The sequence below is a fragment of the Channa argus genome, chromosome 6, assembly GCF_033026475.1.
Source record: "Channa argus isolate prfri chromosome 6, Channa argus male v1.0, whole genome shotgun sequence".
NCBI classification, from domain to species: Eukaryota; Metazoa; Chordata; class Actinopteri; order Anabantiformes; family Channidae; genus Channa; species Channa argus.
In genome coordinates this window covers 1,929,543-1,945,233 of record NC_090202.1, presented here as the reverse complement: position 1 = coordinate 1,945,233, position 15,691 = coordinate 1,929,543, and the positions used below count along the sequence as shown (strand labels likewise).

Below are 15,691 nucleotides of genomic sequence, written 5' to 3'. Positions count from 1 at the left end.
AAGTGAGATTCTTTGTGGGCGCTACATCATTTAGAATAATGCTGCTTAAACTGCACACTTTACCTGCTGCGGGAAATAAAATGTGAATGTGTGAATTTCCCGTTGGGATGAATAAATTATCTTTCTATCTGTCTTAAATTTGTGAATTTACTGGTTTAAATGAGCCTGATTAATGCAAATAAATAGAATTATTTACACTGTCACGCAGAATAAATGGTGCTGAAATTAAACTCTCGCAGATTGCTGCATCAGACCATGTCCATACCCCCTGCAGGGCCCCTGGGCATCTTTGAGCGACGTGTTGAGGTGACCCTGGCACACAGACAGCTTTGTCACCGCTCAGTGTATAGACGTGGACCTGTACAGTGGAACGTCTGTCCAGGACAAAGCTGGAGATGTGCTCACTAATCTGAGCTCAGTGTGCTGCTGTCAGGTTGATGGAGATTAGATGTAAATCGGGAACATGAGCAGGATTTTTTTCTGGATCAGCTTCGGTTTCATCTGCCATATTTATCCTTCAAGGGCTTCTCCAGCTTCACTGGACTTACAGGCACTTTGAAAACTTCCCTATAAAGTCTAACAATATTTAGAAACACAACAACAAAGTGTCTCAGCCTCACGTACATTTTATTTTGTCTATTTGAATTTATAGATTGCAACATTATCGAATATTTTAAGGAAAAAGCTTCATTTGCATCGCATTGAACTCGATTTCCAATCGTATCTATATCTAATTACGTATCTACTATCTGATTACTGAACTAATAAAATTGTATTCATTTTATAATAACGGTGAAAATTAATAAATCTTAAATAAAGTCACAATTTCGATCTTCGTTTACGTGAAATTGGTCGAAACATGTTTTGAACAACAAGAGGCCTGTCAGAGCTGATTTGGATCATGGAGGTGCTTTAACAATAATCTAAATAACCCAGAAATGAGCACGAACATATGACGGAAATATGACTATTTATTCAAATTCACGCTGGGATCCAGTTTCGACGTTTTGTTGTAGACGTTTTTGGAGATGTGATGTGTGTCCTCCTCCTCTCTAGGAATGGAAGGCTTCCGGCCTGCAGGTAGCGTCCCCCTGCTCCTCCGCAGCTCCTCAGTCAGTGTCCGGAGCGCTGCAGCTGCTAATTCCCGTTTGTCCTGCAAAACACACAACCGATTTAAAAAAAAAATAAAAAATAAAAAAGCAATTGGCTGATGAATAATATTAAAAGCGACAGGACTCTGCTGAACACAGACACACACTCAGCATCAGCCCCGCTCTTTGCTGAAGCAGGTAAAGAGAAAATACATCTGCACACTTGTAAAAATACAAAGACAGGTCATTTATGCTGATTAAAATCTGTTTACTTCGAAAATGAACGTCTTTTTTGCGTCAATCATTTAAAACAAATACATAAACAAATAGACCTCTAGAATTAAAATATGAAAGCAATTTGTTTTTAAAATCCGCCACTTGGAAAAATCTTTTTAGAGAAATTAGTTTTTTAATCGGAGGCCTGTATCAGTCTGTGAATCCACAGCATGTGCGCAAAAAGTGGTTTTATATAAATGAGATCAAAATCAAATTGTTTGTTTGTTTTTTGGTTGTTTGTGTCTTTGTTCGGTTTTTTCCGTTTAGCAAACAAACAAACAAACTTAATATGGGTTTACATGGGGATTTAAATTAAAACCCGACTTTATTTATTAAGGTAGGATGTTAAATCTGAGACGGTCCTTTTATTCTGATGAGGTGCGTTGTGCACAGGACGCGTCACAACTATTATCACACACAGAGCGAAGTCATTCACCTGTGGAGACGCTGATGTTTCTTCTTTCAGCCGCTTGCAAAATGAGGTTCAGGGCCACTTAAGGGTCTCTTAGGCTTTGTTAGGGCTCACTTTTAGCACAATTAAAAGAACTTCAGGAAAAGAATTAGGTAATAATAAATATTACACGTTTGAAAAGATCCCATTAAATATAGTAAATCTATTTTAAGGCTCTGTGAGACTGAACCTTATCAGACTTATTAATAAGTGTCTATAGCATTAAATGTGGTAAATGTGTTGGCTGCTGTGACGCCTGTGGATGTGACAGCTCCGTCCTCTGCCCCCACCCCCCACCCCCCGGCGACTATAGCGCCTCCACCTGGTGGTCTACCGTTTAGTCAGACGCACCCACAGCTTCCATAACCGTCTGCAGCTCAGATCCATGACAGACAGGTAACTGGATATAAGTGGTTGTAGTTTATGATTAAGTTTGTCATGGAGTCATGTTCAGTTAAAAAAGATTTGCTTTATAACAGAGCTGGAATACATCAGGTATTAGTCCAGGCCCAGAAAGCATCTATTTCATAGCATTGTTTAAAGAATACAGCGTGTTGTTCAGTATGTACGATGTGTGTGTGTGTGTGTGTGTGTGTGTGTGTGTGTGTGTGTGTGTGTGTGTGTGTGTGTGTGTGTGTGTGTGTGTGTGTGTGTGTGTGTGAGAGAGAGAGAGAGAGAGAGTGAGAGAGAGACAGATAGAGACAGTTGGGAAGGGGCTGAGGAAACAGTTTTGCTCTTCCTACAAGTGAGAACTGATATGTTTAATTTAGGAGAGTGAACTGGAGGAGCTGGAGGAAGTGGAGAAGATGGGGGAGAGGAGGAGGAGGAGGAGTAGGGGGGGATAGAAGGAGAAAAACAGAAAAAGAGTAGGAGGAGAAGAAGGAGAGGAGGAGAAGAGGAGGAGGAGGAGAAGGCCGATGGTCGCCGGGTTTCCATGTGACAAGGGGAAATATGAGGGACTTTGACAGGTCTTAAACGGTCTGGCGCCAAGGCCCCAGTCTAGCCGCTAAATATAGCCGGAGAGATGATGCAGGGAGATGGGAGGAGAAGATGGGGAGATGAAAAGAAGAAAGAAACAATGTCGAGGGGAGGAAGAAAATAACAATTCTTGATTCTAGACGAATGTGGCGAAAAACTGTCTCGTTATGTTGTAATTAGAGCGTGTTTGGTTTGGGTCACTGACAGAAAGACGCGTCTTACGCGCATATTCTCTGGAGCTTCTGTATTGTGTTGTCGTGTACTGTCAATGTGTCCTGAACGGACGGATCAAGGACACAGAGGCTGTAGTCACACTCCTACTGTACGGAAACACTCATGCAAGCGGCTGATTTACTTTAAACACGACCCCCACTGCGGCGTGACGGACAACACTTCAAATGTTTTAGGTTATGTCTCTTCCTAAAATATTTGATTATAGCTAAATATTTATAGATAAAAAAATGTCAATATAATAAACTATGTCCCAAATACTATATATGTTATCAAATACTTTCTCCTGTTTTACAATGGAGAACATGCACCTTTAAAGTCGTTTCTAATTGAATCCATGTGGCCAATTCGCACGTTTTTCCTCTCCATCATCACACTTCTACCAACTGACACCCAGGGAGTCTGAAGTTCATATTTACTTTTATTTTCATTAGTCCTCAATATTCCCTAATATTCACTTATAATGTTCACTCATCAGCACAATGCCACCTTCCTTGCAGCTCTACCCTCCCTCGACTTAATGACTTTTAAATCACGCGCAAAGGAGATTCCTGCACCGCTGACGGCACAGAACAAATAAATGGGGAACTAATTTGCACAAGCATTGTTGATACGATTATCCATTTGACTATTCCGGCAGAAAAACCGTTATCCACCTCCATATGTTGCTAATCTTTTCTTTCTCCCTCTCTTTCTCCACAGTAAAGCTTCATGCACATTGCTGCCACGGCCTTTCACAAATCTGAGGCTGCATCACTGCAAACTAATTCCAGCAGATTCACACTACAATATCACAAACTGGGACGACATTCTGATGATTTGACTTTCTGGGGAAAAGCTGATGCTCCCTGGCATTTATTCCCAATACCAGCCAGGCTGAAAATATACGTTTCCACATTGTCACTGAGCGCTCGCTGCTCCTGATGTTTGTGACGCCTTGGATGCTCCAGGGACTTGTGTGATTCCTCGGCTTTGTAGAAACTGACTTCCGTCAGGTTTGGTCGCGCTCTGTTGTCTCGGAGTTGCTCCTGTTTGACCTGCTGACTCTTAAAGCATGGGTGTATCAATCTGATGGAAGCCGAGCAACAAGTGTGTAACACGGTGGAGATGTGCAAACACTCCACGCTCTTAAGTCTCTTACAGCGCTGGATCTGACACACAGGTGCGACAGCGACATGCGGAAACTTTCTGGAGTGTGTGGTCACGTTAGGAAGCCCGAATGCACCTTGTGTCTTTTCAATTAATATGAATCAACTGGATGGTTTTACTGCTCTGTGCTGGCTGATTATTAAACGCATCAGATACATTTTATGTTTTAATGTTTGGCTTTACAAATATGATTCAATATATTTTATGGTCATAATAGATTTGTATGTCTGTCAGCAAAGCCGCAGACACGCGGCAAAGTTCCAGGGGTGAATAGGAAATGCGCAGTTGTCTCTAACAGCGCGATGCACGAAGATCATCACTTTTTGTTTCAGTTTTTCTCGAAGTGACGCCTGTGGCCCACATCACGGTCCATCCGAGCCGGTGAGAGCAGCTGCTTTCCCCAATAACAACACACACACACACACACACAAGCACTCACATCTGACACCGAGTCATGACCGAGGCAGAGAAGTGGAGTGGAGCCGCAGATGAGGCTGCTGGGGGCCGGAGGGGCTCGCACATGCAGGACTTCAGGGTAAATATGAAGAGACAAGAGATTGTTCCTGTTGCGACGCATCAGCCGACTGGCGCCGAGCGGCTCCTTAACAAACGGAGTCCAAGTTAATCAAGAGCTGCAACGCTGTTTTTTGTAGTTTTTTTTTAGAGGAGTTCAGCAGAGCAGAGTGGAGGGAGACTGGTTGAGAGCTACCCCCACCCCCCCCACACACACACACCGCCCCCACCCCGGTTCCCGGAGTCCCGCACTGTCTTTGGTTTGACAAAATACAACCTGCCGGAGATTACACGCCGCCACGGCCTGTCCTCAGCTCTGAGACGGAGCACTAAATCATCTCCGCGCTGCGACGGTTTGATGTGGAAATACAAGCGTCAAACAGCCACAGAGACAACTGCATTACCCACTAACAGTTAGACATAAAAAGAAATGTGACTTTGTCTGCAGCCAAACAAGGAAGAGTTTGAATCGAAGTGTGCACTTACCACGCTCCTTCCTCCTGATCCTCCTCTCCAAACTCATTTATCACCATTCATCTGGTTTCCTCTTTTACCTAAACGTAGCATCTGGGTTTGTCTTTTCCAGCCTCGTCTCTTTATTACGCTGCTGCTGCTGCTGCTGCTGCTGCTGCCGCCGCCGCCTCCCCGTCAACTCGATCAGGAACACGCACAGATAAATGGCTCTCGCGTGTGGGAGCCGGGGGCTGGATGAGGCTGAAGTGAGTGTACACACACAGCTAACACAGCCCGGGCTGTAGTGGAAGGCAAATCCAGCCCAGCCGTCACAACAGGAACATAACATGGAATAATTACACGTCTGCTGTTAATAGAGAGCGGCAGAGAGAAGAGCAGCTCCATGAGACAAATCTCTCCGGAATGCAGATCATTAGCTGCAAGGCGGGGATTTACTGTTGGGAGTTGTTGCTAAAGACAGTGGTGAACGTGGAGAAGTGGAGCTGTTCCTCGGTATAAAGGTGAGTATTGGGACAGTGAGTGTGGACAGGTTGGTTTCACCGAAGGCGACATTGTAAAAACGCAAGCCGAGAGAGGTGATGCCTCCACCGGCCAAGAACTGGGCGCTGACCCGGTGTTGGCTTGGAAATGGGGGTGGGATTTCCCGATCTTTCCTGTCATTGGTTAATATTTTATTCTGTTGACATGTTTTCTTACTGCTAATGCTTCCGACACCTTCTTGTCCCCCCCCTCCTCTCCCAGAGTCTGGCCGGAGCTGTCAGAACCACGCCTATAGGGGCCCACAATTGGTCCAGAAAGCGTAAAATCAGCAATCAAAGGGGCTTGGTTCATTAGTGTTGGGGATGGAGGCAGGAAGGACATGTGAGATAGTCACAGATCTGCAGTGAACGGGGCCACATCTCTCCAGTCAGTGTGGGATGACTGAGGCAGAGAAACTGTTTCTTTCTCAGAGAGGCACACAGCGCAGCCGGGCTCTGCCTTCACAGCGCCGCTTCTGCTGAAGGACTCGGCGGAGGAACCGAAGGAAAAGCACATAAACAGCAACTCTGTTTTTTTTTTTTTTTCTTTCTTCTCTTTACCCTGATAACGCGTTGTGTGCGTGTGTGTGTATGTGTGTGTGTGAGTGAGACAAGGCGCTGTACTCTGCTGTAGCGCCTTCCACAAATTAAGTGCTCGCGAAGCGCGGAGCTAAACCGGAGGTTGAGGAAAATACCACTAAAATATCCATTATTTCATTTCGCTTTTTGTGGATGCACCGATGAGAGATCCAGTTTTTACAGGGACTGCAATGGCTTATCACCCTTTCCACGCACACCGGCCGACTGACTTCCCCATGTCCGCCTTCTTAGCGGCCGCGCAGCCTTCCTTCTTCCCGGCGCTCAGCCTGCCTCCCGGGGCGCTCACCAAGCCCATCCCAGACCACGGCCTGGCCGGGGCGGCGGAGGCTGGGCTTCACCCGGCCCTCAGCCACCATCAGGCGGCTCATCTTCGCAGCATGAAAAGCCTAGAGCCCGAGGAGGAAGTGGACGACGACCCCAAAGTTACACTGGAAGCCAAGGATCTTTGGGACCAGTTTCATAAGCTCGGGACGGAGATGGTTATTACGAAGTCCGGAAGGTAGGAAATAGCCAGTACCGATTTCATTTATTTTTTATAGGAGCCCCGTCAGTTTTTGTGTATTTGTGTAAAATCCCAGTATTTACGGTGGTAAATGGCAGCGTGTGCGTCAGGCCTTTGGTAGTCGGGATTTCTTTTCCCATAGATTACTACCAGTTTATTGTACCGTGAATGAAAACACACAAGAAAACTCCTTAATGCAACAAGAATATGTTGTGTTTACGTCGCATCAAACACGAAGTTTTTCGTATTTCAACAGATTTCACGTCCAATAACTGTGTATTTTAAAGGCTTCATTATTCGGAATAATTCACTGAAAAACTACCGTTCATTTTGGAAATATTTGTAAAAAATTTCTGGACTGCTTAATGGACAAATTCTGGATATTTGGACGGGGGGGGGGGGGGGGGGGGGGGGGGAAATGTGGCTTGAGCTTAAATCAGGTTTTTTCTCCCAAACTATGTTGTGTAGAAGTAGCAGAGCTCCTGGGTTTGATAAACAGGCTGTCACTTCAAAAAGCACCAACGTAAAGTACCGTGGTCATAAATATACTGCTCAGCTTTGGACAACACACGCAGTCAGACCGAGACACCAGCGCGCACACACACACACAGACAACACACTGCTGTCCCCTTCTTGCGTGCAACACTGGAGAATAATATCCAGAATATTTTTACTCCTGCGTCGCCCTCAGAGTGTGTTTTATCAGATGCTAATCTGATGTGCTCACGGCGTGTTCCTCTCTCTCTCTCTCTCTCTGCAGACGGATGTTCCCTCCGTTCAAAGTGCGAATAAACGGGCTTGATAAAAAAGCCAAATACATCCTGCTGATGGACATCGTGGCGGCAGACGACTGCCGCTACAAGTTCCACAACTCCCGCTGGATGGTGGCGGGCAAGGCCGACCCGGAGATGCCCAAGAGGATGTACATCCACCCGGACAGCCCGGCCACCGGCGAGCAGTGGATGGCCAAGCCCGTTGCTTTCCATAAACTCAAGCTGACCAACAACATCTCAGACAAACATGGATTTGTAAGTGCTGTGAGTTTTGTTTTGGTTTTTTTTTAATAAGCCAGACTAGATATTTTTAAATATATTTCATGCTACGTGAGGCGTTTGCCAGTGGAATAGACAGGGCAGAGTGTTTTGAGTGGAGATTAATTTTTCATGAAGCATATGTGAAAAATGGGTCGCTGCAGGAGCAATTTAATAAAAGAAAAAAGCTGAAAATAAATAAAAACAGAAAGCGTGCGTTGACCCCCCCCAAACCGCAAGACTAAACGCAGGATGAATATGAGGCAGAATAAAGGAAAAAAAAAATCTATGCGTTAAAAGATGATGTGCGTCATTACGTCAAAAGCAGTTGTCATTTCGTCGTCATTTGACTTCGCACCCGCACGGACGCACACACACACACACACACACACACAGCTTGTGTTTCCTTCTAAGTCTTCAAAATATTATCAGCATGCATCCAAATATTCAAACCGAGACCCCCACTCGGTGCAGCCGCTCGGGCCCGAGTCAAAGTCGACTGTCCTCCCTGAGCCTTATTGTCTCTCGTGCACACCGTGGCTTCGTTTGGAATCAAATAAATTAAATAAATCTGAATATTTGAGCTGAATGTTTGCAAAGCTGGGGATTAACTGCTTTATGGTAAAAATCGGGTCACTGAGAATTGACATGTCTGATGTCGCTCTCAGTCAGTCAGACAGTATATTGCTGTATATTCAGTATCATTTGGTAAATAATAACATGGTATTGTATAGTGTGTGTTGTTGCTTCAGCAGTATTGTGCGGTACTGTGTGGTCTTGATGCTTCATTGTTTGCGCGTCTTCTCCAAAATCGTCCTGCACGCGTTTCCATGTATTTCAAATGATTTTACTCTTGTAATAATCTGAATATAAACTGGAAACAAGCGGCTCAGGAAGAAACGATATTTTGCCAAAGACTGGCAGCCAGAGTTTGACTCCTACTGGATACAAATTCAACATTTACATATGAGCCTAAAGAATTTGCAAACTGTTCCAAGAATGATTTCTTTTTATTTACAGATCTTTTCCGTTTTTATAGATCTACTGGTTTAACACGTTGTCTTTCTATATTAATGTTACATGTTGCGCCCCAAATAACTCATTCATTTGCACCTTTATAACCTGGCCTTTCTTTTTTATTTGTTTATTTTATTTTAAAAATTATTCTATGATAAAACCAGTGAGAAACGTTCGATGTGGTGTTTGTCAGAATAGACAGAGCCTCGGGCTGTAATTCATAGCTGGTAACATGACTGTAGCGCTTGTTGTACATTTAAAATAAATGAAAGTGAGGACCTTTGTAGTTTTTGTCCTAAACGAAACCGGATCAAATCAGATTGTTTCTGTAGTTCTGAGCCCTCGTGACAACATGTGTGGCCTAGTGAGGTTTTTCCCTTTGCTCCGCACTAATTATAGACAAGTCTGCTTACACAGTAATTGTCAGAGCATCAGTAACAATGGGCTGGATGATCCGCGTCAACAGATTCTGTCTAGTGTCGCGTTTTAATGTGGAGAAAACGTTCAAGCCACATCAAATTCTTGATATTTACCTGACTCCTGTGTGTGTGTGTGTGTGTGTGTGTGTGTGTGTGTGTGTGTGTGTGTGTGTGTGTGTGTGTGTGTGTGTGTGTGTGTGTGTGTGTGTGTGTGTGTGTGTGCGCGCGCGATTGTCGGTCCAGACCATCCTGAACTCCATGCACAAGTACCAGCCCAGGTTCCACATAGTGCGGGCCAACGACATCCTGAAGCTCCCATACAGCACCTTCAGGACATACGTGTTCCCGGAGACCGAGTTCGTGGCTGTGACAGCCTACCAGAACGACAAGGTGAGTCAAGCTACGGCTCTTAATGGGGCTGCTTTTGCATAATAAATGTCCTACATGTGTCCCCTCCCCCAGCGCCGAGCCCTGAAGACTTAATCTGATTTTGTAGGTCGCCTAATTTCCCCGCAGAGCACTCCCATGTCCCACTTGATTGTTAATTGCTGCTTTAGTCTTGGAGCACATATTTTGGACGGTGCAGGCCGAGAGCTGAGCGCTGCCTTATCTGCTGCTCAGGAGCTCTCACCCTGACCAGAAGTGAAAGCATCCGATGTGTCAATGCGCTATGTTGTGGGGCAGCGTTTCACTTTGCGTCCTGACACTAAGGGCTTCCGTAATTTCGATTTCAGAGCGTGTCCAAACAATCGGTATTTGGGTAGAAGTTGTGTATATATTTCGATATTTGATGGCATTATTATAAGCCGCTCCGCTGGCTCTTAATCCTCACCATGAAGCTAATTGGAAATTGTATCCAGGAAGGTCGGACAGTTGAGGGGGTTGGTGGGGGGGGGGGGGGGGGGGGGTCATAAAAGTTTATAGCAAGGAGTCACCATCGATTAGAGGGCATTTAAAACGCTGGTCACCCTGCAGCCACAGTGGACAGATGCTGCAACAACTCTCTCTCTGATCAAATGACAAAAAAGCGCAGGGCCACTGAAGGGGGTCCAGGAGCCTAGGAGCTGCACCCGCAGGCCTGTCCTGGCCCAATGGCCCTACGTGCAGCCACACCAGCCTCATCCACATGGAGACGTATCTTGAAGCAGCAGTGATGCAAACCCAGTTATTAATTATTGACAATATAGTCATCTGTTCAACCATTGCTCCCTCTGCCTTTTTTTGTGGGGGATCGGAGGCTTCTGTGGCCCCATGGACGAATATTTCGTGGCAGAATTTCTCTCCTGGGGCCTATGAGAATTCTGCCTCATCTTTACGCTTTTATTAATAATGCAAATCTGAGGCCCGCAGTGACTCCTGCACAACACACTGGTTTCTGTGTGTGTTAATCCGAACGAATTGTTCTGCCCGAATACTATGTGCCAGGTGAACACGTGGGACTTTATACTGTTTTTATAGGATTACATTCAATGGGTTCTGGTGTTTTTTCTCAGATAACGCAGCTGAAGATTGACAACAACCCTTTTGCCAAAGGATTCAGAGACACGGGCAATGGACGGAGGGAGAAAAGGTAACAACATCTGTTAAACACCTGTTCCACGTTTGTAATAATTTTTGCCTATTATTATTATTATTATTATTATTATTATTATTATTATTATTATTATTATTATTATTATTATTATTATTATTATTATTATTGCAGAAAGCAGCTGACCATGCCATCGCTGCGGATGTACGAGGACCAATGCAAGGCGGACCGGGATGGCGCAGACTCGGACGCCTCCTCCAGTGAAGCTCCGACCACCAGGGACGCCGTCCACTCCCCGCTGGGAGCCGGTACCAGCCCGCTGAGGTTCAGCAGACCCAGTCGAGGTGAGCTTGTTATTTTTCGTCAGTGGTGTGTGAATATGAAATACAGACTTATATTCGGCCTTTGAAAGCCACGTGATGCTGTTGTACTCGCGAATTTAAGTCTTTTAAATTGGCTAAAATATGATTATGTTTGGAGGAGCCGCAACGTGAGGAAAACATGTTCCATTACCGTCTTGGAAAAATATAAATGTTTAAGATCATTTACACTGGGCTGCGTGATGAGGTGAATTTAGGCCCAATGACCATGGCACAGCCTAATCTGCAACCTGTATGCTGGATTTATTTATGCTTTATGTATTTATGTATTCCACACCTGAAATCCCATCACATCAGCCACTGTAGCGGTTTATAGCATTGAATTCCAGGAACACACTGTGTTCAGCAGCTAAATTCAGTATCATGAATATGTCACAAACTGTGTATATGTGTTTAAATGAGCCTAAATTTTTACTGGAGTGCAAATTGAAGTATTCGAAATAATATAATAATAACTCTTTATACATGACTACTATTTACTTGAATAAGACTTTTTTAATCTCATTTTGATTTTATTTGTTCTGATCACATTGTTTTACAAGGTCTCCGCCGCTTTACTATATGTAAACCTTTATTTACCTTTATGTCACTCTGTCTGTATTTTATATGTAGACCACATGTTCATTTTTTACGGTCTGAAGTGTGCAGGGTGAATTTTGTGTGTGTGTGTAGATCACTGGTGTGTATTTTTGGGACAATGATAAAAGCTCAGCATTCTTCTGTGATTTCTGTGCTGTAGATGAGAAAGCCTGCACTGACAGCGAACAGGAGCTGGAGCATCATGACGAGCACTGCACCGGCTCCAACAGCCCTGGACCTGAACCTGTGTCCCCGTACAGCTCCAGGTGTGAGGAACGCATGCGGGACAGGCCTAGCATGGAAAAGAAGGACGACTCCATATTCAGTATAAGGAACCTTGAGAAGGACAAATCGGAGAGCAGGCACAGGAAGGACACCGTGGATGCAGTGACAAAAGACTCAGAGGCCGGAGGCATCAGTGCCACTAAGGAGGCCTTCTCCCCTCTCATGGTCCAGACTGAGAGCCCCTCGCACTTCAGCCCAGGCCACTTACAAAGCCTGGCACTGTCTGGCCTGCATAGTCAGCAGTTCTTTAACCCTCTGAACACCGGATCGCCGCTGTTGTTTCACCCTGGGCAGTTTGCCATGGCCCCTGGAGCCTTTTCTGCCATGGGCATGGGGCATCTATTGGCCTCTGTATCTGGAGCAAGTGGTTTGGAAAATGGCAACCTCTCCACCCAGGGCACGGGAGGAACTGCCAGCCCCTTCCCCTTCCATCTGTCCCAGCACATGCTCGCCTCTCAGGTAAGGAAAGTGATTGAGTTTAACTGTGCACCTGTAGCACTGAGCACTGAGCATAACTGTTCACATCACGCTCACCCTGTACAGTGCAGCACCGGCAGTAGTTCCTTTTGTATCAATCCAAGATGGCGTGAAGAAGTAGAAATAAATATAAAAGTCATGTATTTGCTACAAGCTAACAATGGGACTTGTTTCCACCCAAAAATAAAATATATTTTGACCTATTCATTCCATATGCTGTGTTTTCCTTAAGGTCTGTTCTAAATAATGTGAGGTGCAGATGGAAAGTAGAATTGGTGACGTGTACATTCTCTTTCATATTTCAGGGCATCCCAATGCCTCCATTTGGAGGGCTTTTCCCATACCCCTACACCTACATGGCAGCGGCTGCAGCAGCGGCCTCAGCCTCGGCCCTCCCCACCACCAGCACCTCCAGCCCGCTCTCCAGGAACCCCTTCCTGGGCTCATCCCGGCCTCGGCTCCGCTTCAACCCTTATCAGCTTCCAGTGTCACTGCCTCAGAGCTCCAGCCTGCTCACCACAGGCCTGCCTGGCAGCCTAAATCCAGGCTCTGAATCCTCCAAACCAGGAAGCAGGGAGACCAGTCCAGCCCCAGAACATCACAGCAACCACAAAACAGGAGGGTCAAGTGGGAAGGATGCATCTCCCAAAACCTCCATAAAGGACTCTGTGAATGAGCTGCAAAGTATTCAGAGACTGGTGAGTGGCCTGGAGGGCCAAAGGGAGCCATCCCCAACTGCAGACTCTCCCAAGTGATATAAAGACTCTGTCAGGGATGACGTCTTGGCTTGAATACCAGATGACTATAAGTGCATATGTCCTGTACAGCACATTACAGAGACTGGGATTAAGTTTGACCGATACAGATCAGTAAATGCCGATAAGTGAACATTTTCCAAACACAGCTGCAGAGAGACAGAAATGTAGTCCAAAGAAAAGTGGAACAACTTTAACATTTACAGGTGTTAGAAATGAAACGTCATACATTTCAACTGGTATCCTCAGACATGAAAACTCCTTTGAGATGAATGAAAACACATGCGTTCACAGAAATAAATAAGTAAATAAATTCAACGGGCAAACAATTCAAAGGCATGGGAACAATTTAGATAATAAAATACAAAATAAAATTAAAAAAAAAAAACCTACCAGAACTTAAAGACGTGTCCTAGAGAGTAATACTAATCATTTCCACTACAAAAACATGAAATGAATCCAACTTTATCGTCAGGTGGACCACGCAAGGCCAGTATCGGCCCCATATATTGGTCTCCCCCTGCCCGAGAGCCTGAAGCGCCACAGACTGAGCGGCGCACAGTGGAAAGTGTGTGTGTTGAGTTTGTTAACTTGAAGCATTTGAGCATCAAGGCCTGGTTGTGAAACACCAAGCCGATCCCTGAACAGGAGCCTCTTCACGCCGACAGGCAGGTCAAGCTGCATCCAAAAACTTTTTTTCCAGGCCTGAATATTTCAAAAGGGATGGAAGGTTCCGTCAGCCAGAGAGACAGACACAGAGAGAGAAAGATCCGCTTATCATTTCATGCCAGAAAAAAATGTTTCTGAACTATTTATGTAATTAAGAATAAAAAAAAACAATATGTAAATAAAGCTAAGATCCAAGAATATGCAATTGGTATTAATTTATTCAAGGCTGTATATTAGCGTGTATATATTTCGAATTTAACTTGTTGCTTTTTTCTCTTTCTCCTCCTCCTCCTCCTCCTCTTCTCTCCCTCCTCGTCTACTCTCCCCATTTTACAAGAACATATACTGTACATGAAAGCTATTTAGCGCTTGTTGGTTTGAAAAAAAAAAACTGTGTATGAAGCATCGCTGATTTTTAGGAGGCGTGTGTGCCATGTTTTAGTCTGCATCCACCGACACATACAGAGGAAACCGCGAAAAGATTCAAAAACACCTCAGGTTATTTCACTCCAACCAGGAGACATTCAAAGCAATTCCTCCAACGGGCGCATCAATCATTCGATTCATAAATATATTTAAAGATGAAAGTATCTTGTTTATGCTGGTTGTCCGGGTATTTTTTTTTTCTTTTTTGATTGTCTCACAATTTCAATAAAAAAATCGTTGTGCTTAAAACTTGTAGGCCTATTATTATTATTATTATTATTATTATTATTATTATTATTATTATTATTATTGTTGTTGTTGTTGTTTTTTATTCGTACTTTTTTTTTTAAATTGTATTGTTGTCCGAATCATGTAATTGGAGCTAAACTGCTATAGATTATGCTGAACATAGTTTATGAAGTACACACACGCGGCGCAGTAGCGCCCTCTGTTGGACAAACGCTAAACAGGAAAAAAGCTGCTCTTAGCTTTGCTGATTTGTGAGAAAAGGCAATTGGGGTTTAAAAACATTTGACATTTCAAATTTGAACATTTCTTGTTGCACTGTATGCAGTAATTACAACATTAAACACTGAGTAATATATTTTCATTTTAATAATAATAATAATAATTCTAAATAAAACAAATAGATGTTAATTTCCAGTTGAACATAGCGCCAGTAGCAGGACTCAGTACCAGCAGTACGTCCATTGATTGTCTTTCTGTGTCCAGGTCTATTCTGAGCAGGGCCTCAGTCACCGTCGAGCAGCATTTCCTTTAGCATTGTGTGCCCCGGTGGTATTTTTAGAAAGAGTCGAGTAATGCACGTATTTATAGGAAGAACTTTCTCTGCTCTGCTCACGCACATCCTCTGCAGCCGGACGTCAACTGTTAACTGTTTCAATCAGGGAGGCTTTGCTCGGAGCATCACGAAACACGGTTTACCCGCCTGATATTAGGTCAGATGTGTTCTGATAGGTGGACTCTAAGCATGTGGGAAGCAGCATCAGTTTATCATCAAATTATCGTATTATTATTATTATTATTATTATTATTATTATTATTATTATTATTATTATAGTATAGTGATATTAAGGTCGAATTCTGTTTGGTACCAAAGTCACAAAGTGTGTGTGTGTGTGTGTGTGTGTGTGTGTGTGTGTGCGCGCATGATGCAGCAGCAGCCGCATTGTGTGGCTGTGTGTGTCTCAGTTTAAAGGGTTAAGCAGGGGGAGTTTAGGGCAGCAGACAGCCTTTTGTCCGGGACCCGGCGCCTGTCGCCTGCCTGCTGGCCACAGCCTCTACACCGACCGCTTCCTAATTAGAGCGTCCCCCTTCA

At 44.4% G+C, this 15,691-nt stretch overlaps 1 protein-coding gene across 2 annotated transcripts; it reads left to right on the top strand.

Annotated features, from left to right (window-relative positions):
• Positions 1–5,525: 5,525 nt before the first annotated feature.
• Positions 5,526–14,601, top strand: tbx2b (T-box transcription factor 2b). Of its 2 annotated transcripts, none has more exons than XM_067508762.1 (8): positions 5,526–5,663; positions 5,905–6,780; positions 7,544–7,811; positions 9,494–9,640; positions 10,744–10,820; positions 10,956–11,125; positions 11,901–12,484; positions 12,808–14,601. In XM_067508762.1, the coding sequence occupies exons 2-8, from the start codon at positions 6,422–6,424 to the stop codon at positions 13,255–13,257; spliced, it is 2,055 nt and encodes a 684-aa protein (XP_067364863.1). In that variant the 5' UTR covers positions 5,526–5,663; positions 5,905–6,421; the 3' UTR covers positions 13,258–14,601. The 2 variants fall into 2 exon arrangements, with proteins under 2 accessions (XP_067364863.1, XP_067364862.1); XM_067508761.1 differs by having other exon boundaries at positions 7,544–7,820.
• The last annotated feature ends 1,090 nt before the right edge of the window (positions 14,602–15,691 follow it).

Coding starts and splice junctions, on each gene's coding strand:
- tbx2b (XM_067508761.1), top strand. CDS start 6,422: ATGAGAGATCCAGTTTTTACAGGGACTGCAATGGCTTATCACCCTTTC. Junction 7,821..9,493: donor AACATGGATTTGTAAGTGCT/GTGAGTTTTGTT, acceptor TTGTCGGTCCAG/ACCATCCTGAACTCCATGCA. Junction 12,485..12,807: donor AGCACATGCTCGCCTCTCAG/GTAAGGAAAGTG, acceptor TTCATATTTCAG/GGCATCCCAATGCCTCCATT.